Source organism: Chamaea fasciata, unplaced genomic scaffold, assembly GCF_029207755.1.
Source record: "Chamaea fasciata isolate MVZ Bird 193981 ecotype frontalis unplaced genomic scaffold, bChaFas1.0.hap1 SCAF_24, whole genome shotgun sequence".
In the NCBI taxonomy this organism is placed as follows: Eukaryota; Metazoa; Chordata; class Aves; order Passeriformes; family Sylviidae; genus Chamaea; species Chamaea fasciata.
The window spans coordinates 1,709,748-1,737,577 of record NW_027094109.1 but is presented as its reverse complement, the minus strand read 5'-3'; the positions used below and the strand labels follow the sequence as shown (position 1 = coordinate 1,737,577).

At 48.4% G+C, this 27,830-nt stretch overlaps 1 protein-coding gene across 3 annotated transcripts in view; it reads right to left on the bottom strand.

Annotated features, from left to right (window-relative positions):
• The window catches only part of CDON (cell adhesion associated, oncogene regulated), a 54,512-nt gene extending 27,185 nt beyond the window's left edge, over positions 1-27,327 (bottom strand). Inside the window, exons 1-10 of one of the 3 annotated variants that reach the window (XM_066203288.1) lie at positions 27,220-27,327; positions 26,142-26,347; positions 25,347-25,521; positions 8,252-8,388; positions 5,943-6,215; positions 4,264-4,410; positions 3,783-3,926; positions 2,766-3,047; positions 1,661-1,930; positions 402-740 (exon numbers count right to left, since the gene is read on the bottom strand). In XM_066203288.1, the coding sequence (XP_066059385.1) occupies positions 402-740; positions 1,661-1,930; positions 2,766-3,047; positions 3,783-3,926; positions 4,264-4,410; positions 5,943-6,215; positions 8,252-8,327 (1,531 nt within the window). In that variant the 5' untranslated portion in view covers positions 8,328-8,388; positions 25,347-25,521; positions 26,142-26,347; positions 27,220-27,327. Of the gene's footprint in view, positions 1-401; positions 741-1,660; positions 1,931-2,765; positions 3,048-3,782; positions 3,927-4,263; positions 4,411-5,942; positions 6,216-8,251; positions 8,389-25,346; positions 25,522-26,141; positions 26,781-27,219 lie in introns of those variants that run through there. The other 2 variants (XM_066203287.1, XM_066203289.1) reach the window with 2 other exon arrangements.
• Positions 27,328-27,830: the final 503 nt, after the last annotated feature.

Here is a 27,830-nt window from a genome sequence, read left to right as displayed (position 1 = left end):
TTCACGTAACTAAAAATCTGTACCTCAGTTCTTGTGAAGGGAATTTGGGGGAGCTCAAACCTGATATTAATGTCACGTAATATTCCAGTGTGAGGAAAGGCTCTTTCCCATCTTGCTTTAGTGTAAGTACTGTCTATTCCTAGTAGCAATTTCAAGGAATAGATAAAAAATACCACCTTTGGACAGTTTTTATCACACGGAAGATGCTAAGTCCGTGCAATGCACACAGCATTCCTCCTTTGCGTAAGGTGGGAGGGAGGAACTGCTCCATGAAGACAATTAAGACTCCTCTGCTCCCTTTCCCTGAGACTCTGCCCCACCCACCTGCCACTCATTTCTTATTTTGAGGCATTTCTCACCTAAATCAGGGAGTCAAGAGGGCAGTCGGGGGCTCAACTCACCGACTGTGAGGAAGGCTGTGGACAGGGCAGAGCCGTGCTGGTTGCTGGCCTCGCAGCGGATCTCCCCGGCACGCTCAGGGGTGACGTTCCGCAGGCGCAGGGAGCCCCAGCCCAGGCGGGGCACCGAGGGGCAGGAGAGCTCTGGCCCTGCCGGGGGAGGGCTCTGTGGTTTGGGGTGAAGCCCCTGGGCAGGGTGGCTGATGACGAGGCCTCTGCTGTCGTACCAGCGGATCAGAGGAGCGGGCAGGCCGGTGGCATTGCAGGACAGGGTCACGTCCCCACCAGCCACCACAGTGGTGTTGGCTGGGGAAGAGATGATGATGGGGACAGAGTCTTCGCCTGGGGGGAAATACAACCAAAGAATGAATTCAACGAAGGGATATGACACTTAATGCCAAAACAAGTCAATACAATTTAAAAAACCACACGTGGTTCTTTCTAACCATTTTAACAATTATTTCTTCCCTACACAGCATCTTTAGACTCCCCTTCCAGACTGAAGAGATCAACACAGACTCCTCCTTAGAGAAGGCTGATAAAAACCTGCACTCAAACCACACTTTAAATTCTCTAAATGACAAAGACTTGACTGTCAGTGAGGAAAACAGCGCAGGCAAGACTGGCTCACTCCATTCCACACACACACAGGCCACGAAATCTCTGCTCAGCCAGGCTCTGCACAGCTCACACCAGCCATAACTGGTCCAGAGAAGGTTCAAAGCTTCAACTACACATTAGAGGGAGAGAACAGGGACAGCAACAGTCTTGCCAGCATCTTTGTGCCAGCAGAAATCAAATTCCCTGGGTATTAGAAGGTATCTTAGACAGAAAAGAGATCAAAAAGACTACTGGTACCTGATCCTGCCAATCTGATAGAGGAGAAGTGTGCATTAATCCCAAACCTGATGATTGTTGTGTAAACTTGATTATGGAACAGGCTTAACTACTCACCAGCCAATACTACTAGGAGTACCAGCTCATCCAGCACAACAGGATCCTGATTCTATTTAAAAATAAATCCCATCAAATCCAATCATAAGCTGATTTGATTGCAGCTGATAATCCAGGTTTTAAGTATCAAGTAGCCACACTACACCAGAAATCCCTACATCTCTTAAAATCCAGCTGAAAGCACCTTCTTTGTAAGATTAGTGGTCAGAAACAAATTAATACATAATCCAGGGGCAAAAACCACCACAGAATAAAGCTTAAAGTATAAATGCTTAATGTGAGCTCTTGAGGGCTGCAAGTGCTCCTACCTGGCTGGACACGGAGTCTCCCCGTGGACTGCACAAACCCAATTCCATTGTTTGCCACACACTGGTACAAGCCAGAGTCCTCCGGGGTGACCCCGCAGATCCGCAGGTGGTTCCCCATGGGGAAATGTCGTGGGGAGGGACGGAGAGGGGCCGCGTTGTGGAGCCAGGTGAGGGTGGGAGCAGGGCTGCCACCAACATCACACCAGAAATGGACGCTCGCTCCAGCAGCCACGGTTTCGTCCCGCAGTCCCCTGGAGAGTGAGGCAGGTTCTGGAAAGGGAAATGATTCTACATAAACGACTTAGGCTAAGTCCTGAAAAAACTGCTGTGAAACATTACACAGGCTTATCACATCCAAAGGCTGAGCAAGTACCACAAACTGCACAGCCCGAAGCTGGTTTTCCCACACATGGGCTTATTTGAATGGTTTCTCCCTTTTATTCCAACAGCCGCATGTTTGCATTAATCTTGTAAATAAAACACTTCTATTTTCAAAACAATTAATTAGTGACATCCCCCGAAAAGAGGAGTGTTGTGTGCCAACACCCTGTTTTCTGAGTAAATCTAACCTACACATTTTAGAACCCAAACAAAATCCGTCATGAATGCAGAAAAATTCAAATACCAGGAAAATCTGCTACAATGGAAAGCGGGGGGGAGGAACAACTAGCAGCCAAACAAAAGAGGCCAAATATATGATTATGTTTCTTCTGCTTTTGTTTAGCTTCTCATCCAAACATATCACCTTCCCTCGCCAGCTTTTTGTTCACATACAGCCTCAAAAGAAGCAAATCTGGTTCCCTGGCACATTACTGACACTGGCACTCTGTAGGAAAATAAATGGATCAGTTCTTCCCTTGGAGTTTGTTATCTTTCACTGTTTCATTACTTCAGACTGCAAATGGTTTAAAGAGATAAATAATTACGGATTTTAACTTGGGAGAAATGATGGGATATGGTCATTACAAACAGATCTCTAATCTTTATTTTAATACGCTTGAAGGCTGAGAAGGAATGCACGGCTGTTTGGAAGCACATGCCAAAACTAGCAGGTATACGAAGGGTACGTTTGCTGCCTGGATGTGAAAATGTCTTTACTTCTTACCAAGTACAGTAAGCGAATAGTTAACATATTTCACTGTTCCAGAGTCACTTCCCACCACGCAGGAGTAATTTCCAGAATCCGATGGCTCCAGCCGTTCCGCCACCAGGTGAGAGTGCAGCAGCTTCCACCTGCCTCCCCTCAGCACATCCCGGCCGTCCTGCACCCAGCGGATGGGGGCTGACCCACTGACCACACACTCCAGGGTCAGGGCGCTGTGCTGGGGCACTGCCAGCCTCTGGGGAGCCAGCGGGTGAAGGATGCGGGGGCCACCTGAAGAAGGGCCTGGAGGAAAGGAGATGGATCGTGGAATATAATCACAGAATGGTTTGGGCTTCTGGTCACCTTCCACTGGACCGGGTTGTTCCAAGCCCTGTCGAGCCTGGCACTGAGCACTTCCAGGGATGGGACAGCCACAGCTTCTCTTGGCAGAAAGGCTCACAGGGCCTCACCACCCTCACAGAGACCCAATAGCTAATATCAACCTGCTCTCTATCAGAGCCATTCCCTCTTGTCCCGTCACTCCAGGCCCTCTCTCTCCATTTTTCTTGTAGGCTCCCTTCAGGTACTGGGAGGTCACAATTAGGTCACCCCTAAAGCTTCTATTTTATGGGCTGACCAATCCCAATTCCCTTAGCTTGTCCTTGCAGGAGAAACCAACCAAGCTTTTAAACCACACCCTCCCATCCCATTCTCTGTCTTCCTCCATGTCTTTCAAACACCGCACTTGGGACTGAGCACAATGTTTTAACACTGTCTAACAGGAGTTCTGCTCCAAAATAGATTTGGGAACAGAAGTATTAGCAGCATTCCCTTCCCAAAGGTGACTGCCTGGGATTTGCAAAGCAGTCACACTGCTCCTCCACAGTGAGGGGAAATAACTGAATGTACAAAGAACGCAGGAGAGATCTTACATAACCTGGTGTTGGAGGCACTGATATGCCCTTGCTAAAAACCTTAGGGATGTTATTTATTCTGTTTGAACTGTATTAATTCTGGAAAGCTGAACTGAATACTCACGTGTGACTGTGAGCTTCCGTCCAGTGAGCTCTACTCTGAGGTCGTGAGTAACTGGGTTGTACACTGCACACTTGTAGGAACCTTTGTCTTCTAAAGATACATTCAAAATTTGCAGGTTTCCAGATGGAAGAATTAGGTAGTTGTCTAAACAAGTGGGGAAGGCAAAAAGAGGATTAAATTGAATTTATTTTCAAAAGATTTTTGTTATTTTTAAAGTCAATTAGTCTGCTATACCTATTTATATATACATATACATTTATGTAAATATTATATGATAAATATTATGTAAATATTTATATTGACATATACAATCACAAAAAAATCACCATGCAAAGGAGACTCATTTCCAAGGGCAGGTTTAGATAAAGACATTTGCACAGGAAATTCTGCAAGCTTCCAGAGGATTTTTTTCCTTTAGGTTCAAAGAAAAAAACTCCAGGTAAGCTTTTGTTGAATACTTGCACTGCACAAAACACCTCACCTGTTGATTGTTCCAGCCATTTCCCCCGCACTAGGAAGCGAACCTGTGCTTTGGGGTGACTTTCTGGCACCTTACACCTGATGAGAGCTGTGCCTCCTTCCTCTGCTGCAACAGGAGCCGGCCCCAAAGCATCAAAGTCAGCTAAACCTGGAGAGAGTTGGGAACAGGGTAAGAGCAGCCACGGCTTGGGAAAGGGCAGTAAGCTCAGTGTTTGTGTTCAGAATACAGTTGGTTTCATGCTGATCATCTTCTCTGGTGCAGTTTTTGGACATTCACATCAACAGGCCTGGTCCACCCTGCAGCCCATAACAGCATAAACCCTCCTTATCCACCTCCTTACTACAAAAAGCACCAGCTTTTACATGGGAACAGTGAGGAGAAAAAATAATTCCTACATCCCTTCAGCTGCTCCCAGAAAAGCCAGCAGAGACACTGGAGAGGCTGCAGGACTGCTCACAGGCTCAGCAGGCACTACAGAAGACAATTCACACTGACAGCAGGAAGCCTGTCCATAAAAACATGGAATTGTCGTTCTGGGATGATAATCAACACAGCAGTGCTGTGAGGCAGGCAGAGAGCTCCCAGCACCTTCCTGTGTGCTGCCAAAACCTTCAAGGGAAGAGGGAAGTGTGAAAGCTGCTCTTCCACTCCCTTCATGTTCAGACTTCTTTGAGGCTGTGAAGTTTTCCTATGTTGGCCACCCTTGGAGCTCTCTTGAGAGGGGCTGGCCATGGGTCAGTACTTTACCAAAACACTTACAAGAGATTTTCCTCCCAAGGGGATTTTGGACATGCTCCATAGATGAGGTGCCCTTCCAGAGAAATCACTCAAACCCTGCTTTGACAAAGACCTGATTCAGACAGCCCACAGATCCCAAGCAGCCAAATCACGCTCATGCAGGAATATTGTGCTCCCATTCTAAGCACCACATCGTCCTTTCCATGTGGAAGACATTGTCCTTCCTCTTTCAAATCCCTTGAGGTCACATAATTTACAGATGAAGCATCAAGGCAAAGACTGATCAGAACCAGTGCAACTAAGAGAAGGGAAGCTGTCCCTAAGAGGAGAGAAGACTATCCCCACCTGAAGAACATCAACACCGGTTAGATCAAATCAAATTAAAATGAAAATCTGCAGCTCCCATTTATTTCTCAGGCAACAATTCCCACAGATTTCTCCTCAACCCTCAAGCACTCTTCTGCAATGGCATGGCAGCTCAGCTTCTCTTTCAACATCTTTTGTGAAGGGAAGCATTTGGGAATCTTGTCTTTTCAGGCCAATTCATGGAAATGAATGTTATTTCATTGAATAACATTTGTGTTTGCTGAAGGAGACCCTTGAGGTCCTTCAACTCGAAATGAGGCTGACACCACCACTAAATCCATCAGGCATGGTTTGGTCTAGCTAAGGATTTAAAAGCCTCCAAGGATGGGGATCCACAAGCTTTCTGGGGAATATGTTCCAGGCCTGCATCACCTGACAGGTCTCAGATGATGCAATTTAAAAAAAGGCAAGACGTGTATAATCCATCATATTGTATGTACTGGCTGAGGAAAAAACCACCCCAGAACATTTTGATCTAGGCGCTTTCTAAAAGTCAAAGAAGAACAAACCATACAAGCCAGCTGAGGTCTATAGAATTGGCAAGGAGCAAAGCACAGAAATGGAGGTGAACTTACTGCCCATGGACACGGTGGCCGGGCGGCTCAGCACGGCGCCCACGGCGCTGCTCGCCACGCACTGATAGCGCCCACACGTCGCCGGGCTCAGGGACACGATTGTCAGAGATCCTGACTGGATTTCCACTTCTCCCACCCTGCTGTCCAGAGGTTCCTCATTAAACAGCCAGGAAATGTGAGCTGTGGAGGGCTCGGCAGAGCAGTGGAGTTGGACAGGCTCACCAGACTTCTGGACAGTAGATGAGGGCTCAGAAATAAAACGAGGAGTTAAATCTAAAAGGAAAAGTAGACATATCTTGAGTTAGAGACCAGAATTTTGCATGGACACAGTTGATAAGGTTAACGATCTGCTGATTGGTAGGAAAGACTCACCATATAAAGGGTCTCTAAACTCTGAGTTGCAAGTGATACTCAAGCAAGTGTTGCCTTTTCCTTGGCAAGAGGAACTCAGGAGAGATTCCTGCTCGCTCTCAAACACTGGGAAAACGTCAAGACTCAAACCCCACAAAGGGGGTAACAACAATTAAATGGAGGTAGGTGTAGTAAGGGGGAGGTACATCCCCAAGCGTGCACAAGGCAGAGGTGTCACACTTGCCAGGGCCAGCAAAAATTACAATCCCACTGGATTTCTCCAGAGGAAAACAGCACCCGTCACCTGAAGAGATGGAGCACAGGAACACGCAGCTGTAGCTGATCTGTCCCATATGAAGCAGGCCCGGACGTGACTTGTAAAATGCTAGAAATGGCAGGAGCCTGCCAGGTATTTACACAGAACCGTCTCCAAGTCTGCAGAACTAATTAAAAATAGCCAGATAAAAAAAGCTGGACGAACAGCAAAGGCTCTTGCTAATTCCAAATACATGGACTTCATCAGGACAAGGATGATGAATTGGGCATCCATTATCTTTACTGAGTAAAGATGAACAGAAACAGGAAGAGCTGCTAATAAATAAAAGGTTCAATTCCACAGAACTTGGTTATGAAAATCCATTTATTTGCCAGAAGAAAATTCCTGCTTGTTGGAAGAGATTTTTTCCTATCCTGGCCAATGAAACACTGGGAAGTATTTCCATTTGTTTTCTATTGAATTCTCCTCTAAAGATTTTGGATGAAGGAAGCGAGCAGAAGGCAATTAACACCAGTAATACTTAATTGGTTAGTAATATAAATTAGGAGAAAAAACCAAATTAAAAATAGACACACTGGCAGGGAAAAACAACTTCTATTTTGTAAAGGATCTAAGGAATTCCAGATAGTACGGGTCAAGATGATATTAAATGACATCCAAGTCAGAGACAGTTTTCTTATAGGTGGGGCCCAGGGTTCATGCTTTTCTTCTCAAGTCAGTCCATCCCAGCTCTGGTTATGAGTTTCAGATGAGAAACTGCACATTTTTAACTGAACCATAAACTATCTGCATAAACATAAAAATAAAACTGGAAATTAAAGTGTGGCTTCACTTAACAAAAAAAGATGAAATCCATAAAAATGGTATCCAAGCATTTCGCAGGACTCCAGATGTCCATTTCTAGCTTTTAATTAGAAAACTGTTTTTCCTATTAGTTCAGTTTGAATTTCCAGGGATAAGAAAGAAGCACTGACCTTTCAGTTTGCTTGCCACCAATTGCTATGAAATCATACTGCTACTTTCATCTTCGCCCCTGCCCTCGCTTCTGACACCAACACTGCACTTCGCGTAAAAGGCAAAATTGGTAGCAGTGACCCTGCAGCTGGAATTTATCTCCTATGACTGCTTGAAAAATAAAATTTATCCCATTTGCTCGTAACGATTGGCTATGAAGTGCTAAAAGTAGTAAAAGCTTCTTTTTTGTGTGGTTACGTTAAGACAAGCTGACTACACAGAGCAGATGTGTCAATTAAAACCATCCCTCTTCTTTTTTTCAATACCAGAGCTGTTCCAACTGCAGCCACGCATCAGCTTTCACATTTCAAAGGGCTGATTCCCCTCTCCCCCTGCAAATCTAAACCCCTCCCGACCCCTGGGAACACAAGATGCGCTGCATGCAGCAGAATTAGCGTCCAGCTGAATCCATGGAGATCCCAAGGAACAAACCCAAGTAATCCAGTTACTTCCATGTTCTGGCGCTCGTCTTGAGCCAAGTTTTCACAAGCAAAGTCATATATTGAGTGTAAGGCTGCGTTTCAGTGCTCCATGCTTCCTTAAAAGCAGTTTATTGACAATATCCATTAAAGTTGGCCACTTTGAAATGCACTCCCAAGCGTTGTTTGTTCCAAAGTTTGGGCTCAACCCCAAAACCTCCAAGTCCCCGGCTTAGGCGAGGCCATACCTGTGCTGGTGACAGTGACAAGGCTGGTGGCAGCGATGACGAGCAGTGCCTGGAAGCGCCCGGGGGCTGGATGCATAGCGCTAGATTTTCCAAATTGAAAGCCCAAAGCTCCAGACTAAGACGAGGCACGGAAACAGCTACAAAACAAACAGGCACATGTCTACTGTGACTTTCAGGAGTTCGTCTTTTAACTCTCTTACAACAAAGTGTTTGGGGTTTAAAAGAAAAAAAAAAAAAAAAGCACAACCAGGAAACAGCCAATATTCTTTGCAATATAGAAACCATCTGTAAAAGTGAGTTAGAGCTGAACTTCACTGTGGTTCCAAGTACTATTCTTAATGTAAGAGTTTTTCCACAGCTGGGGCACGAGGCATCCGCATTGAACCGCTCTGCCTTGATAAATTAGACTCCGTTCCACCCAGAGGAGCTGGAGTCCAAAGTAAACAGCTTATCTATTGGAGATAATATTGTTTGCAAACAATAATCATTTGACCATCTATCATCAGGCTGCACTTGTTTTACAAGTTTCTATGAATCTACTGCTGCAATGCCGCTACTGCTCTCAGTTGCTCGAAACCTGCTCACTGCGACCTGTCATCTGCTGGCTCTTTCTGCGGGGCTTCACAGGCAAACCATAGCAATTAAAAAACACCAATATTAGTCTTGTTCTCATTTATATTCCCAAAAAAATGGTGCTTTCTCCTATATCCTTTTGGGGTATCCATTATATCCAGTTTTATCTCCATGGCTCCTTCTAGAGAGAGCAGTCCCTTCCTTGGCCATATCACAAATGACTATTCAGCTGTGTGAGATCTCACTTTCATCATCAAAAAAAAAACTACATCAGAAAACTAGCAAAACACAAACTAAATATGATCCCAGGGGAATGACTCCACAATAAATTGTTAAACCAGCAAAATACGAACTAAATCATGGAACCAGCAAGAGAACTTGCACGAGGTGAATCTCAGGAACGGTGTTTCTGACACTCTGAGTCTCAATCAAACACTGGTTTCTCCAAGAAAACAATAAATCCACAGCTGTCGTTCATGTAAATGTCCTACTGGCCTTGTGTAACACTATGATGGATAAGATCTGAGCTCATTTAGCACAGTTACTTCATTTATCAGCCCGGCCATACAATTCCGCTGCTGATAACACTCAACATAGACTTTAAACATCTCATCTATCAGCTGCGTATATAAACACGTATCCAACACACACACAATAACTGGGAGTTTTACTTGAGCACAGAAACAAGTGCAGCAATACACATGCTTGGTAGGAATAAGTCCCCAGTTTATTGAGTGTTCACAGAGCCACTTGCTTTCCAAGAAGCTGGATCCAGATATCAACAGCAAAATTTTTCCTGCGGTTTATTTAAAAATAACCATATTTTATCATCACAGCATCACTGTAAAGCATATATGTAAATTAAGCATCAGGAAAAGCCTCCAATCATAATTAAATAATCACTCTGGATTTTATGGAGCTGTTTGCCCACTGCCACTTCTGCCCACAAACGGCACTCCGGGTTACACTGACAGCTCGAGAGGGTGGCAAGAAATGCTGTGAAGCTCTGCTCCCGTTTCTGGGCAGTTTTATCTGATCCGGCAAATTTATTTCAGCTGTTGGGAAGACCCGGCGATCCTGTGGCCCAGGCTGGTTCCCAAGGCGAGCCGGGGCTGTTTTGGGAAGCCGCAGATGGCAGAAGAGCCCAGCTGTGCCGAAGGGGTTGGTTTATTTGAATTCTCCCTCGGTTCAAGGGCAGGAGCACCGCTCCACCAGCGTGCGCAGAGGACAAAGTAAACACCCAGAGAACTTGTTAACATCAAACACTTTGCTGAAGAGGGCTGGGGGCAATGTTGCTTTTTGCCAAATCTTCCCTCCACTATTTATTTATCAAAAGCAATGAAACGTATATTCTGGGTCAACTTTAACCCCAGCACATGGAGCTACTGGGTTATTTTGCAGCTGTCTTTTTAAACAAGGCCAGCTCATTATCTTTAACTAAACTTTATCTTTGGAGATCTACTTTATCCAGGCTCTGATTTCCCTCTGTTTATCTTTCTCCTTACATGTTCCTCGCTGCCAGTGTCAACAGCTACTCCTCTTTTGACCTACCAGTTTGGCTTTTGCAGGCTTGTGGAGTGGTAAGATCAACTGCAAAGCAGTGAGTACACACAGCAAGCCACAAAGACCAAAGTTCTTTGACTGGGAGGAAAAAAGGAAAAATATTGGCTTTAACTGGAGTAGGATTGTTCAGCATCAACACTCGGGCATCTGAATGAAGCATCTCAACATCTGCTTCTGAAGGGATGGCAGAAACATCTTGCTCGTTGGTACATCTGGGAACACACGGGAAGATAAGACCCAGCAACACAACATAACCCAAAAATCCTTCTTTTTCTTCTGCAGATGGTAAAACTCCAGAAGCCCCTTGTTAAATACAGAAAAGAGGGCAAGACCACAGCTTGTAGTTTTTTGGTCTTTAGAAATCCTGTGGAGAAATTTTGCCTCTTTAACATTGAATTAAAAAAGCCCTAGGGAAGGAAAAACACAAGTCTTTCCCTTTGCCATCTTTTCAATAACCCTGAGGGGTTATTTTGACAGCAAATTTGGGACATTTTGACAGCAAGGACCAGTCACTGGGGTCCTGTTGGGGTCTGAAAGAGGAGCACCTTGGTTAAATGCGGCTCCATTTTAGTACTCTAGACTCCCAAGATGAGCTCTGCTCAGAACAACTCTGCCCACTGTTCACTGTTCCTGGATTGGGAGGATGTATCACCATCACTTGTGGATCAAATAGTCAAAATTATTTTGAAGTAAGAGGTGTCACTGTCTGAGCATTTTAAACTAAAAGAGGAGTTATTAATATAAATAATATTCAAGGTTGAATAGAGACAGACGTGGTTTTCATGGAACAGGAAAATATACATTTCACTTTCACTGGCCATTTCTCCAGCCCAGAAGAAAGGCACAGCATGGCAAAGGCCACATTTCTCCCACTTCCACCCAGACCTCTTCACCTAAAGTCATCCTCCAGTTATCTTCATGCAGCACTTGACCTCCTTGTCAGCTCTAAAGTAGATTATTGCTCTTGGATCAAGGGAAACAAGGAAGATAACAGACTTGTGTCAGGGGGAGGGGTCATCCCAACCATTCCAATGGATTCCTGCCCCTCAGAAGCATGCTGCACACACAGGGGCACCCAGAAACCTGTGCCTGGTACTTCTGGACGTAATTAATAAGATGAATTCTAGCTGTGTACCTCATTTGTCACAGACCCTTTATATGAAAGGAAGCCCTGGGCACAGAGCTGTGGGGACAGGTGCCCAGCAGCACCCAGTTTCAGCCCCACATTCCCCACAATGACATGCACAGGCAAGAAAATAAAGCATCACCTCTAACTCCAGACAGAGGGAAAGGGACAGTGATTTCCCAGCACAGGAGCAGGGCTGCCCCAACACCAGAATGGCACATCAGCCTGGCACACAGGATGCTGCAGGGCAGCTGGCACAGGCTCACACGCCTGGCACGGCCTGGAGACCTCACCAGGATGGACATGGGTCATCCCGGACCAGGGAGCAGCCTGTGGGCTCACTGAAGCACCCTACTGAGCCATGATGGGGAGGCACAGGCACCAGAGCAGCTGGGATTTCTGCAGCCCTGGCAGTGACCCTCTTGTCTCTTCCCAAAGCTTCATGTTTGTCGCTGTTTCTCCAGAAACCAGCGGTCTTTAATGTGCAGCTCCACAGGTCTGGTCCTGGCACCGTAACTTAACCCTCACCTCCAAATTAACTCACTCCTACCCATGTTTGCCCCCAAATAAGGTTTCACACTCTAAAAGATGACAAAATGCTGTTTTCCATGCATTCCCGTGGTGCCAAGCTCCAGTGTCCTTCCATACACAGCTGAGATCCTGCCCCACTTATTTACTGGACCGTGAACTTCTCCTCTCCACCCTTGCAGCTGAGGGCAGGGTGACTATGAAAAGAGCATTATCTCATCCCCATTTTGGTTTAGCTCCCTGAATCATCTTCCTGCCATCTCAAACCAGCTGGCAGGACAACACCAGGACCTCCCTTCCCAACAGTCACCACCCCATCTCGATCTGTTACTGCACTCGTGCTCCATCACTCCCCACTCCAACACTCTTCCAACTTTCAGCGAGCTGTTCCACGAGGAGCAGCTAAATGAGGAAGGGTTTCTGCACCACCCAAACGCTCCAGGTCCTATAAATGTCGGGTAGAGCAGGAGGAGGAGGAGGAGGAAGGAAACAGCATGCTCAGGAACAGAGGCAGTTATTGAGGTTGCCCACTCCACCTCCAGGAGTTGACGGCCTTTGCTAAGAAGCCCAAGGAAAAAGTGACTGAGCCTCTGGGGCGGCACTGCCCGCCAGCTGCATCGTGACAGCCCTCTGGAGTACACCAGCTTTGGATACACAGATTTCCCATTTCTCTTAAACAGCAGCAACTCAAAATTGATTCATCCCACATCACTTTATAATACCATATGTGATTAAACACTCAAAGCTCTGCAAAATGGTTTTTTTCCCCTAGGTCATCTATTAGCATTACCAAGAAAAATATCGTTTTAACCTGCTATCGGTACAACAAAAGCCACAAATTTTCAAACCACCTAAATTTAGAGCAAATGAATCCCCTTGAAATAACTAAAATACTCTGGCTTCAGCGTGAGCAAGCTGAGTTAGATCATTAAATCTCACACCAAGACACCTTAAAAAAAAAAAAAGAAAGAAAGAAAAAAAGGAGGTATTGAAGCCTGTGGCATTCCAAGAGAAAGCAATCAGACATTCCTGCCGCTCGGCTCCTCAGTGATCTCCAGAGCCTTTGATCACTGACTGTCTTCATGCTGTCCTCCTGGGGTCTGGCAAAATGAGTGTAACAGCTGGCACATAGACTTCATTAGCTTTCTGGGCTGGGAGGAGCGGGCTCCAGCCCGGGAGCCACCGGCAGCCTGCCCGCGGCTTCACGGACGAACGTCCCCGGTTCATTCCCGGCGTTTCGGGGCCGGGGCACCCCGGCGGGGGCGCGCAGGTGACAGCGGAGCGCTCGGCGCTCCCCGCGCTGCTCCCGAAGCCACCGCCGTCCCCGGGGTGCGACAGACGCGCTCCCGACGCCAACCCGCGGGGCTCGCAGTGCCAAAAGGCGACGGAGCCGGCCGAAGCCTCATTTTTATGAATGCCTAATGACCACTCAATCATTAACATCAACCTTTAAAAAGCAAATGCAGCACCTACAGTGTTCATTACCCTCCCCCTCCCCCCCTTTCAGGGTCTCAATCGAGTCAGTCAAGCGTGCAAACCGATCCTGTCGCCAGCAAAAGCATTTCCTTTCACTGTGGTCAGCCAAAAGCAGGGGAAAAAAATGGAAGTGACTTGGAGTTATGGCACCAAAAAGGCCAGACAAGCAAGGAAATAATCAACTCCACATGAGCCACTTCGAGCCCATCACAATGAAAAGGGCCTACGACTAACCCCAGGAAAGGTCAGCGGGACTATGGGGGTCAGAAGCTGAAAAAGGCAATAGCGAGCAGCTGCCAGCTGCAATAAGAATCAATGTGTTCCTAATTACACTCCGAAGAGAGGGCTCGAGCGCCGGGAAACGCCGGGCTGTAATCACAGCTTGGGCAAAAAACATTCAAGTGCTCCCGTTTTACTCTTCTCCACCTCGAGCACTGGAGCTGCAGTTTGTGTGTTACTAAATCACAGGAAGCCCAGCGCTGGAGATAAGGAGCCAGGCAGCTACAGAAGGGTTGGGGATTTTGTAACAAAATACCGTAATTAAGCATTTGTGTTGGAATTATGGCATCACCAAAGAGAGGATTTCGTGAGTGTAAGCAATAAAATTACATTCTTCAAAGGGATTTTGCACGTGCTTTTAGGAAACACGCGGAACTCTGCCGAGTAGTCCCACAGGCCTGGGATCTTCTCAATCCCCAAAAAAAAAATGTGAAAGGGAAAACCCCAGAAAAATCAGTTTGCTGACAGTAACCCTATAAACCAAGTGTGAGAGACACAAACTGGTCAGAACACAATGAAATGGATGCCAAGGGATCCACAGAAACACTGTGTAGAGAGGCAGTTAAAAATTACAAGAAAAAGCATCCTTTGATGTTCTGTTCATATTTATTTATTGCATTTTAAACAAATGAAAGTGCACCCTCCAGATCCTTATCAGAAGGATAAGGATCTCCTGAATAAAGAAGAGAAATTACAGTTGCCTAAACTTTGCAATCCTCAGCTTGGATTTCAGTAATGCCTCCACATCTCTGCCCATCCCCATGCCTGGCACCCACACCCATCAGTGCTAAGCCAGATCCAAGCGCTTCCTATGCCAATTCCCATCTAAGGATTCAATGGTGTTTTCACTTCTTTTTAGGTAACATGTATTTTTATAAGCAGCCCTGCATGGAGCTTTTTTCTTGCTTCACACAGTTTAAACCCCCCATGAATCAGTGGTGAATCCAAAGAACAATTCTGGGGACTAAAGTCCCTTATCAATTGCGCAGCAATTTCTAACGGCACCTCACTTCTCACAGAATGGCTTGAATTGGAAGGGATCTTAAAGACCTGAAAGTTGATATTTTTGTCAAAACACAGAGCAAGTGTTTGCTCGGGTGCAGATGGCAGGAAAAACAAACAGTGCTGAGCAAACGAGACAGTGACTGAGTTCCAGAGAGGACAAGGGATATCACGTCCTGATGGCCTTCCTCAATGATCAGGCAGATGTGTTTCCTACAAAGCTATAAAACACCCTAAATAATGTCATTAATTTATTCAAACTGCTCTAGGTAAGGTCCAGTGGCACAGGACAAAGGTGACATAAGAACAGGTTAAGTAACTGAGGAAAAAATAGCAGTATTAGCCCAAACCATGGCCAAGAGGCTGTGTGCCTCAAAGATGGAGAAGGAGGTATTTTTTATTGGATTTTTCTATTTTGCTTTCAGGCCTGTAAAGTCTCATGGTTGGTATCAGCTGTTGGACTTGGATCAAAGTTTAGCCTTCCATTAATCTTTTGAGTTATATGTGAGGCTGATAGAGAATTCTTTTTTTTAGAAGACAGTTAAGATTACTCAGATACATAATTTGCACTCCAATATTTCAAAAACACCTTGACTTTAGAACCTTGGTCTTGGCGTACATATGGTCTTGATAGAAGAACGCATGCTTTGGCATGAACTGGAGGAATGGATTTGGGAGCTGATGGAAGGAAATTTAACAGTTTGTGTACTGTGCCACGGCACACACAGATGAAAACACTCCAGAGTCACGATTCTGCTCCCGAGACACATCTGTGCTCCGAGGGAGGAGAGCTGGGGTTCCCACCCTGCCATTCCAACACCGGTCACAGCAAGACAGGCATCAGGAGAAAAAGAAATAAATCATCCCAGAAGCCACACTTTCTTCTCCACAAACAGGCATAACAATTAGTTTAATTTTATTATTAGCTTCAGCAAAAGAGCTGGGACAGTCCCCCTGCTGCCATACTAATGAAGTGGGAATGGCTCCTGCCTCCTCTGGCCTCCGGGGAAGTGAGAGAACAGAGCATTAGCCTGATACACAGTTCTGCTGGGCTGCAATTATGCTTAAATGCCTAAATCAGGGCTTTGAGCCCCCAAGGGAGCTAAGGGTATCATTAGTTTAACAGTTCCATCACAGTAGGCCAAATACATACAAAATTCTCACCCTTTGCTCTTCGAAGCCCCCCAGGTCTCCCCTGCTTCGGCACTACTTTGCTTCATATTTCCACTTTCTTCCCCACATTTAGCTCAACACCTGTGCCATACCACTGAAGGGACACCTGTGACAGCTCTGCTGCCTTTAGCCATGTCTCCAAGGGTCCTTGGGCCAACAGCCCCTCCTCCCCTCCTTCCTCAGGGCTGGCCTCAGCCTCGGAGAGAGGCGCCTGCTTTACTTCTTCAGCTCTGGTTTTTAGCAAGAATGAGATTTCGCAACCAGTTTTTCAGCCAATTTAAAGATGGGCTGTTGCCGAGGAGGGCAGCAACACCTTCCTTCAGGACCTGGCTTGCATTCTGCTATCTGCACCAGGGATCCTGCGGCCAGCAAGTGAGTCAGATCTGCTGGCAGATCCAGCTGAAAACTCAGCCAGAGAAAAAATGAGGTTCAGTTTTCACCTGGATGAGGGAGCAGTTTCAGCTCCCCATGCAGTCCTGGAGCACGAGCCCAAAGGAGGGGCTGGGAACGGACATCCAAGAACAGGAACTTTGCACTTGAACAGCATGAGGCCTCAGCTCAACTCATGAAGCACCACACCCCAGTACGTTGAATAAACCTTGGACTGTAAGAATGTGTGCAAAAACGAAGAAAAATATACAAAACCAAACTCCAAGTGAGCCATGCGCCCCTCTTCTCAAGGGAGCTAAAGAACTCACCATCCTAATTACCCGAGCTACAGGTGCACACACCACAGCAAGCTGGAGTAACCGCCTCAGGGGGTGTTCTTTTCCCTCCAAAAAGTTTGCATTTTGGATGTCAAGGACCATCACCCATGATAAAAATTTGTCTATGGTTTCTAAAACCAGAATCCAGCATGAATAAACAATAAAAAGGACTAGAATCACTGTCTTGTTCCGGGCATCAGAAAAAGCTGTCAGACTCTCAAAGGTGCTTGTGTACAAAAGGCCTCCTAAAGGTCCACTTCCAGTGGCACGCTCGCACCTGGGCAGTTTAGCTGCAAGAGAACATTGATGGAAAGAATTGAAACCCTGGCTGAGCTCTATTAGAGGACAGCGAGCTCATTCCCCAGGCAATTCCAGATGAACACTGACACCTCGTCCTTTGGTAGCCTCCAGCAAGCAACAGCTCTAAAAAACGCAGACAAATGGGTTCTTTTAGCTGCACTAGCCCGAGTCCAACTCGGTCTGTTGTAACTTGCAGGGATCCATGCTATCCGTGAGCCCTTAAAGGGAAGCACAGCCATTAAATCCACACCTGCAGCCAGAATTTATAGCAACCTCATCTACTGCTGTCTTACATCATAGGCAATTAGGAGCCTGTGAACTCATGGCTGCAGGATATGGGAGGTGCACTGGAACCAGAGAGCCGAGCCTGTGTTACAGCACAGTCGTTAGTCACCTCAGAATTCACCGTGCCTGCAGACGGCGGGAACTGTGCACAGATTGGAGCAACAGACCCATTTGGACTCTGCTTTCTAAACAAAAGTGCTGCCCTGCACTCCAAGTCACTGCTTCCCCTCTTGTTACAGCTGTCCACACGCTGTCACAGGCAATGCCAACACTCCCTGCTGCTGGACCCCGGCTCCAGGCAGAACAATGCTTATTAAAAAGCAAACCAGCTAACCAGGGACAGCTGAGGGAGAGAGCAGGAAAGACCCCGGCCTTTCCTCCCCCGATTAAAACAAGCCTTCACACAATCCATCCTCCAGCCTTACAGTAATTCAGTTTTACTGCTCTCCTCCCCTCCCTTCCCCCATGCTCAAAAGACCAAACCTGGTTTCAAAATTGAAGTCCGAGCTCTCCGGCAAACACACGCTTCTGCACTTCTTCACCTCGAGGGAAGGAATCCTGACACAACCGACAATACCGCTTAGCAAAAGGAGCCCCTTTGCCTCAGGCCCAGATAAAAGCAGCAGCTAGGTAGAAAAATAAATGAAAAAACTGTGGTGGTCAGGCCAGGTTTGCTACAACAAACCAACCCGGCTCCCAGGCAAGGAGAGGGGTAGTGGAACATGGGGGAAAGAGAGAGAGGCTTTGGGTTGGCTGTGCTCAGTGGTGTTGCACAACCAAGCACCGGTGTAGCTTCCCGCCTCCTTCCTCATGCCAGCAGAGCCGAAGGAGAGCATTCATCCAAGGGAGGGAGGCAGCAGTCATCGTGAAGCTCTGGCCTGAGGGTTTGGCTCCTCCAGCCCTCCTGCTTCACTCACTGCAACCAAGCTCAAGCCGCTGCCAACTCAGCCCTGCCAGCAGCAGGGACCCCTGCCCAGGGCCGGGGGCACTCGGGGCAGCACCCTCACAGCGGCAGGTCGTGAGTCAGAGCCCAAACCTCCTCTTGCGAATCAGGGCCATGGCAGCTGTTCCCAGCAGAACCAGTTCAAACACGAGCAACCGATACGAAAGGAGTTAAGTTTCATCACAGGGACACCAGGGAGAAATTTCCGCCAGGTTCACCTGACTGTGCCCTGTTCTCACTCGCACAGGCATATCCCGCTTTGCCAAACAGGATTTCTGTTCGGATGTCCAACGGTAGACCGGCAATTCCTGGAGACACCTTCCCAAAGGAAGATGGATGCCACAGCCACAGCTTCGCCACATAGGAAGAAAGTTCCAGACTCTTCATAGCATATCAACTCCCCCACGAGACTTTAATGCCGAGCTCAGCAACATGGGGGCCCTGCAAAGATAACCGGCTGCCGGGATTGATTCCATCCCACGTTAGCATCCATCAGATAGCAAGAAAAACAAGATTAAGCAGCACCACGGCATTAGTCTTCATTTAAACTTGGCAAAGAAAGCAAATGTTTCTTTTCTGTTGGCTTCTCTCTGTGTGTTTTTTAAAGCAGTCCCAGGCTCAGCCAAGGAAAGGTGCCTGGACTGTTTAATGTTGGGGGATTAGAAGGGACAACACTTGTACACTCGCCAGAGCAGAGATAAGCAGCGAGTGCTTGGGTTAAGCAGGCAAGCATCTGCCTCCTGCAATATATACATTGTCCCAGTGAAAATAAACAGCTTCACACCTTTGGCTCAGAGAAGGACTTGAGCTTCTTCTGCATCCTCAACCTGCAGCCTCTCGACTCGAGGACGAGGGGTCAGAAGGGTGAAGGTTATTCGCAGTTCCCTTATTCCAAGTCTAAGGCTGGAAGCTTTCTGTCTCCTCTCGCACTGGGTAGAGTCTTTGCTGCTGCACATCAGATCTGGTGTTGCTTCCTTGTGTTCACTGTGCCCAGAGCTGTTTCAGACAAACTCTGAACACGAACACTTTCCACATGTGCTGCTTACATACAAGCCATGACAAATGCACTAATTAGGAAAAATGCTAACTTGGAGACTGGGACCCTTTTCTAAGTGTTTAGCCACAAAGTCCATAATCTGGAAAAAACACACCTCAATTTAATACTGCCACCCCAGTCACTGGAAATCACAGGGCTGAAGACTCCAGCCACACCACTGCAGTACCCACCACCTCCAGTGTGCTCCAAACTCCTCTCTGGTCCATCTCAATGCACAATTTGGAAGTGCAGTCTGCACCCCAAAACCATGCCTCAGTCTGAATAGCTGAATTTAAAATTATATCATTAAGTTTGAAATTTCAACATACTTAGAGAGTTTTGATAATAACATTTTTGATTACATCCGTTGCCAGCTTCCTTCTACACCCTGACAGATTTAAAGTATACATTCCTATTTCATTCTGCAACAGAGATTAGTGGCAGGAACAGAAAACATCTTCTGTTCCAAAAAACCCTCAGGGTTTTCCTCCTTCTCTTGCATTTTATTAGAGGAGTCTCAAATCTCCATCAAGCTGTGATACACTGACACTGCAAAGCATTTAAGGCAACAAGTATCTGAGTGCTACACTGAAACACACCTTCGGAAAAAGCTCCTGAGGAACAAAGAGATTTCCAAAGCTATCCCAAAGGTGAAAGCGCTCCCCAGCAGTAACAGCCCTCAGCAAGCCTTATGAAAATTCGAGCCTACGCTCGAGCGTATGGCACGCAGAGCCCTAATTCAAGAACTTTTGTGAACTCTTATTGTGGGGAAGAGGGGGGAACAAAGGAAAACCACATGCTATTGTTTATTTTGACTCCGCAATACATTTAATCTACATGGAGTTGGAACATTACGCAGCAAAACTCCTCAGCTCCCACAAATTATGTACAGCCAACAGCAGCAAAGCCCGTCCTCCAAAGGGAGAATGCCATTTTAAGTATGTTATCTTCACCCCACACAGCACAGAAACTCGCCAAAACGCAGCTGAAAGCTGCCACCAATGCTTCCAATCCCACACCCCAAGAGCATGGGATCAAGGCAAGGCTACTGGCGTTCATGACACAAAGAAAGTCAAAGCTGGGGACTTCCACCAACTTGACCTTGAGCTACCACAGCTTTTCTCAGTAAGACTATGATTGCCTGGGGGGTCCCTGAGCAGGAGGAGCCCCAGGCATCTCACACCCTTCACACCCTCTTTGAGGAGGAGCAGACCTTAATCTGCGTTTAAAGCAACAAGACCCAGCATATGAGCTCCAAAAAATTATACCAGTGTATCCACAGGGATGATAACAGATCTCACTACAGGAATTCCACTGCTGTAGCTGCACAACTCCCTTCCAGCCTTGTATCCTACTGGAGGTGTGCTAGCAAGGACTGCCCGTGTGTCACTGAAGGGTCTTGGTGTCTGGCTCCAGGACACCCCAGGCAGCTCCACAAGCCATGGCTCTGCTGATGAGTTACAGATCTGCCCTGGCACAACTGAAGAACCATCTTCCTAAATATCATATTTCGATTCAAAGCCACCCACTGCCATTCCCTTGTGCCTAGTGAGCTCACTCCCCCAAGCCCAATATTCCAGTTCCTTTACACAACTTCTCCTGGACACAGAGCCCGCTGCCTCTGTTGGGGTGCAGTCATTGCCACTGAGGGACTGGAGCTGTGCAAGCTCACCCCGGGCAGGTGCCAGCATCAACACTCCCACCTACAGCCAGGAGAACGTGCAGACAGGTGATGTCATGGCCAGAGCAGACAGGTGACATCACAGCCCCAGCAGCCCACAGGCACCTTCTCTCCATCCTGGTTTATCTCCTCCTGCACCTGGGAGCAGAGGCCTTTGGCACAGCCCCATCCTCGCCCTGCGCTGGGCCCGGGGCTGGCGCAGACACAGGTTGCTGTGAGGTTTCAACAGGCTGAATGAAACGGTGAAGAAAGACATTTTTCAGAGGGGGAGGGGAGGCACACACGTACTGAACAAATCATCTGTTTGGAGCGCTGACTCCTACTTGTTCTCAGTTATATTATTCACTCAAGGGTGGATTAATCCATCACTGCAAAGGAATCTCCTGATCTCAGAGATAAAGGCAACAAGTCATGCACTGACTGTCTGTGGATCCTCCTGGAAATGGCCAGCCTTTCTCATGGCCTTATTTGGGCCGGTCTATCAGCTCTCAACTAACAACAAGCAAGAAAAAAATAAAAAGAAAAATTAAAAACTGAAAACATACCACCTGTCTACGGTAACTTCAAGTGGATTGATATGGAAGCACGCAAGGGATTTCAACTCCAAACAATCCCCGTTTGTTTCAGAAGGGGCCACATGAACTGTCTCCTTCCCTTGTAGTTGCTCCCCAGGAGAAGAACAGTCACCCGAGTCCTTACCTTCCAAACTGGCATGGAAAAAAGATTAATTTCTTGCAAGATTCTTTAGAGTAAGGCCTTTTACCCAGATAAATGGTTTCTTTTACTCACTGGGGAACAGGAGCATCCCCAGATAGAACAGGCTGCACTCGGACACAAGGTGCCTACACAGAATATACCAGCAATTTCAGGAGGTTGGACATCTCCAGCATGTCTGTACTTCAGTGCTTCAACAGATGCCACAGAGCGATTACAGAGACATTCAGGATCTGTCTGTCCTTCACCTAAGATTAAGGGGGCAGAAAAGCTCCCCACAGCTCCCCTCTGGCTGGAGCTGGCAGCCCACCATGCCCAGGCCTCACCAGCACACGGAAGGTGAGCTGGCAGGGAATACTTCACACGCAACACAACCCACAAACACCTCTGCAGAGACAAAACACCCTCAAACCCCTCCAAAAATGTAGATTTGTAGTGCTCAGCCTCTTTGCCAAGACCGTCTCAATGACGAGCTGCTCATGGCTCAAGCCTTTTAGTCCTTGTCTTGGCATTTTACAGGTTCACTGCAAGGAAAACCACAGGCTGCGAGGCAGAGCCTCCATACACTGCAGGAAGGAAGCATTAAACTCCTCTTTGAATTAAACAAATAAGACTCAACCACTTGGTTCATTATCAGATTCAATGGTTGGAGTCTGTGGGGAAAGCTAAACAGCAGAACCCAGGGTATAAATCAAAGACGTGATCAGAGAGACAGGTGAGGCCAAGGGTGTGGTTTCACCTCTCAGCTCAGCCAAAGGGATGGTCTCCTTCTCCTTTCCCAGCACGCTTGGCTCCCCTGCCCCAGCTCCCTTCCTGCTGCCAAGCTGCTCTTGCTCACTCTGAGCTTTAGGGAGTTATTCTTTTCCTGTGCTCTTTCTGTGAGCTGGACTGGTTCAACTGGGCATTTCCAGAGTCAGAGGCTGGAGGGAGCTGGCCAGAACCCCTCCCTCTCTGCAAGGCACCCACCCTTGGCTCAGCAGCAGTGAGCGCACAGGATCAGGAGACAGCAAAGCCAATTTACAAGCCAGAGCTGCCGAAAGGGGCCATCCCCCACCAGCCCCTCCAGCCCCCCAGGGCCTTCCCAGTCATCCAAGTGGAAGATTTAGCAGCTCTAACTGCAGGGCAAGATCCAAGAAAGTTTGGGGCTTGGGTACTTGTTTTTTTTTTTTTGAAGGGTTAGCTGGAGTCACTCCCCTGCGGCTGCTCCAGCGCTGGATTCCCGCAGCGGGGAAGAGGCAGGAATGTACCTGCCACCTCCTGCAGCAGCGAGTCCTCGGATGGAGCTGTAACGTGAAACTGCTCCCAAGGAGCTGGGGAGAGGGGAAAAGAAGAAAAAAAAAAAAAATAGAGTCCCACCTGGCTAGAAGAGCTCTGAGATATCTCATAGGTATGGAAAATGGGACAACAACCTACCTTACGTGATTATTTTCCCTCCTGTTGAAAGACAGCAGATATTTCTCACACAGAAAGAATGAGTATGGGCTTAATGGAAATGGCAGGTGGTCTGGATGTACAAGGCTCAATTCCCTTACTAGGCTGAACAAGCATTTCCCCTAAAGTGATCACTGTCACACTGGAGAATCATCATCCCCACCAGAAAGGGAGAAGTGAGCAGGGGAACCTAAGTGGAAAACTCTGACACACTCAGCCCTGGAAGATGTACTGAGCCATCTACTAAGGAAATTACTGGAAGAACACTCAACTGAAAAAAGAGAACATAGATACACACACACACAGAGGAAAGTATCTAGTCTAGAAATTCTTGAGCCAGTGTAGTTGGAGACCTCCCACCAGCCAAAGTAATACAGCAAAGAGGTTTTTGCTGACTTTGCCAAAGACAAACATCATCCCAGTGCAAATGATGCAGGATAAGGGGACACACAATAGCAGGGTTTGCTCAGGGAGGCCTCCAGGAGAGCAGAAAGTGAGTAGGAAAGGGAAAACACCTGGAGAACCAACCAAGTACCAGCCCAAACAACAAAATAGGTCAAAATAGCAAAAATAGTGGACAGAGAACACAGTTTGGTGTCCATGTACCAGCTTTAAGAGTCAGGATTGCAAGGCGAGCTGCAAATTCCCATTTAAGGAGGAAATTTGACCAGTTCCATTTGAAACAAGCCTTTTAGCTCAGTCTCACCCCAGCTGCAGATAACAACTGGCTCTGAAGCTCCCCAGCCCACTGAAACACCAAAACCAGAGAACTGACAGCAAACCACTGCAGTAAGGAGGAAGGAGCAGTACTCAGCTCAAGGGAGCCACTCACTAGTCAGCAGCTCTTAAGCAAGGCAGGAGAACAAAACTTGACTCTGCATACGAAGGGCAAATTTACAGTATCAATTAGTTTATACAAATGAGACGTTGCCTAACAAAAGACGTTCGGCAGGTTTCTGAGCTGCCGATCAAAGCGATTCCATAGAAAACATTACCTGAGATACCCAATCCCAGCAGGTTTGTGGGTGAAGACCTGCTCAGTCTCAGGGCTTCTGGGACTAAACCAAAGGTTTCAAAGCCTCATGGAAGCTCACCAATGGGTTCATCACATTTCCCTGTCATTTTGCAAAGGATTATGTGCCAAGACCACAGCACAGCAATGAAACCCCTCAAGAGTCACATCTGTGGACATGGGAACAAGGAAGATGCAGACTGGAGGTCTCCCACCACAGGCTAAAAGGCCTAGCAGAAGCTCTTGGAGAAGGTGTGAAGAGTGGGTTTGGTGGGTGATATGGGAAATCCAGGCAAAGTTCAATATCCTTTTACACACAGAACTAGAAACAGCTCACATGACCTGCAGGGAACCTTTTCATTATAGTTAATTCTATGTGCACATACAAACTCTCAGAGATCAGCCCCTGACCCACAACTCCTCACACCCAGCCCTGCAAAGAACCTGAAATCACAGCAGTTGGTCCCGTACACACCCAGTCACACCAACACCACCAACAACCATATGGGAGAAGGCGCTGCTGACTGTCCCATCGCATCAGAAAACAGCTTTATTCCCAAAATGATTTAATCATCACATGCTTCCCAGTTAGTTTTTTTGGCACCGAGACTTTGCTGGTTTTGCAGTTCATGGTAGTGCCTCATCTTGAGCACCCAGCAATTAATGCCCCAGTCATGGTACACCCGAGGCCTCGTTAGGCAGAGCGGGTCTGCTGTGGGACAGGCAGAGGGGGATTTATGAGATGCTGAACCCTGACGTGGCTGTGCACTCACAATCCATTGCTTTGCTTCCCCATTTTCACATCTGCAGAAGCAGTCTTTAAACAAGCCAGGGTATTTTTAAGCTCTGACAGTTAAAATCCTCAAGTGACATCACCTGAAGTCTGAGCACAGCTGCCTTATTCCTCTGGCACACCAGCAAGCCAAAGTAAGCAGGAGCCTCGTTTATGGGCTTACAGCACACCTTGAGATAATGAAAGCACTGGTGGGACTTGCCCTGCACAGACAGGCCTCTCCTTGCAAGGCTTTTCTTCCCCCCTCCTCAGTTTTGGGGGTAAAACCCAAAAATTTTAGCACCAGAGCAGCCCAGTGATCCAGCAGAGGGGGCACACGGGGGCCCTGGCCCAAACCCCACTGCCACTATCCCAGGGGTTTGGTGGCAAAGAACGCAGAGCTGGTCTCCCACCAGAGAAAGTGGATGAAAAATCACCAAGACTACATGAAGGATGGCGAAAACCAACCCCTCAAGCTACTTCCCGTGGTGTACCTGAGCCTGCCCGCCCACACTTCACCTTGCACACATGGGCACGGCTGTTTACGAGCACTCGGTGCAGCTTAAGGGTGTAAATCACATTAATCCAGGCGACAAAGCCACCGCGCTCATCCTCGGGTGAGTTACTAATCCCTCCGCACCGCAGCAGTTCCCATCTCACTTCCTACCCCTTGAGGAGGAAGAAAAAGAAAAAAGACCTTTTAACATGGTAGGTAACTCAGTGGATCCCACCTTCTATCTGAGTCCACCTTTCAACAGCTTTGAGCAACAGCCACGGGTGTCCCCGCAAGCCTCAGGATTTTCTGGGATGCAGACCAAGCCAGTCAGAGACTTTCCTCTTCTTATGGGAAGGGGAATACAGGTCAAAAATATTTATTCCTTTTTAATCACTCCATCACCAAGTCCTCCCCACAAGATAGGCTCGCAGCTGCTTCAAAAAAGCAGGGTTTGGTTTCAATGTGTTTGACTCATGCTCTCAGCACCTATTTTAACTTGGTGGAAACAAAAGCATGCTGGCTGCAATTAAGGCAAATGATATCAAGTTCAACAGAAAAGCGTTAAGAAATTGTGCCGGGAAACGTTCACTGCAAATTTTTGGAATATAGAAGGAGCTGGCCGTCGCCCACAGCAACCGCTACCACAAAAGCACTTTTTCTCCTTAAAGCAGCCACGGGCAGGCTGCACATCCCATAAATCGCAACTGTCAAAACACCCGAGTCGTGGGAGATGAGGAGAAAAGCAAACGGGCTGCACACAGCTCGGCTGGGAGCGCCAGCACCCCAGGATTACCTGCTTTGTTCACGGAAAACGCCGGGCCACGCGGGATAAAACGCCAGAGGAGCAAAGCTTCCACGCTGCCGGTAACCTCGGTGACCGTGGCTGGTGTTTGGGTTGGTAAATTGTATTTCTGGTGCACGTGTGAAAGATACAACTCACTGAGTAAACAGCCCTTCAGAGCTGACAGCTTTACAGCCGCAGGCTCGGCGCGACTACTCCTTCCCAGAGGCAGCAAAGCAGTTGGGGGAAAGCAGTAAAATAATAATTAAAAAGAAAGAGCTACATAAAGCCATCACATTTACCCTTTCACCAACCCTTTACGCAGTTACGAGGCGGGAGCAAAATAAACATCGCTTGTTTTCTGCCCGACAGCGTGTCACGGCTGAAAAACACGTCCCTTTTGGTTTAAAAAACATCAGTATTGGGAGCATGGGATAGACGACTGGAAAGTTCTTCCATTAGAAGTCAGGAACTATATAACTTATATTTGATTTTGGCAAAGCGACAGACAGAGCAAGGGAAAGTAATTTAAAATTCACGAATCGCGTGGCTTTAAGAAGGTAGGCAGCTTAATGCAATAAAAATAATAACAACAGAGATAAGATGTCAGGATGCTTTACAGCCAGAGACCTCAGGCATCACACACCACCTCCTGCCTTAGGGAATGACTTTCCACAGCTCTAATTGCAGAGAAAAGTGACCTTACAGGTTAAAAACATTGAGATTAACCATTTTAAAGCGGTTAAGAGGCTGGGCGCGACCCCAAACCCATCCCCTACGGCACCTCCTTCGAGCAGCGCAGCGCTTAAATGACAAATAGAGCGGAGCGGAGGCGCGTTCCCTGCGAAATTAGACCATAAATCAGAGCCAGGCAGCTCGGAGGGCTCGTCCCGCTCCTCGGAGCGCCGCGCACCGGGGGCACGGAGCGCGGAGCCCGGCGGCGCGGGCGAGCCCCGCGGGGTGACAGGAGCCGCCACCTGCGCCCGCCCCGGGCCGCGCTCGCCCCTCACGGAGGAGCCGCGCGCGCCCCTCCCGCGCGCGCCCGCCCGCGCCCCCTCAGCGCGCCGGCGGCGGGAAGCGCGCGCGTTACCTCTCCGCCGCGCCCCCTCCCTGGTCCCGGTCCTGGTGCCGGTGCCGCTCGGCGGCGGCTCGCCAGGACATTCCAGGCTGGGGCGGGCGTCCCGGCGGGCGGGAGCCTCCATCCAGCGCCGCCCGGCCGCTCGGCGCCGCTTATCTCCCCCCGCGCCGCGCTCCCCGCCCCGCTCCCACCGGCGCCCCGTGTCGGGGGAGGCGCCGCCGCCCCGCCCCGCCCCGCGGAGCGAACCAACGCCGGCCGGGGGGGAGGGAGCACGGGCGCCCCGCGGGCGGACCCACCGCCCGAGGAGGGGAGGGAGCGGGCGGCGGCGAGCGCGACCCGAGCGTGCGGCCCGCGGGGCGCTGCGGGCCCTTTAAGGGGAGCGGGAGGGGTGGAGGGGATGCACGTGCGCGCGGGGTCCCCGCGCTGCCGGGCCGAGCGCGGCCCCGATCCGCCGGCACCGGGCCCCGAGCCCCGAACCGCCGGCGCCCGCGGGGCCGCGCCCCCCGACAACAGGTGCACCCGCGGGACTGGGAGGGCGGGCGGCGGGCACCCGGCCAGCCGCCGTGCCCACGTGTGTCCGGGCACCGAGCGGCCGCGCACCCGCGGGACCGCTGGCTTGTGCG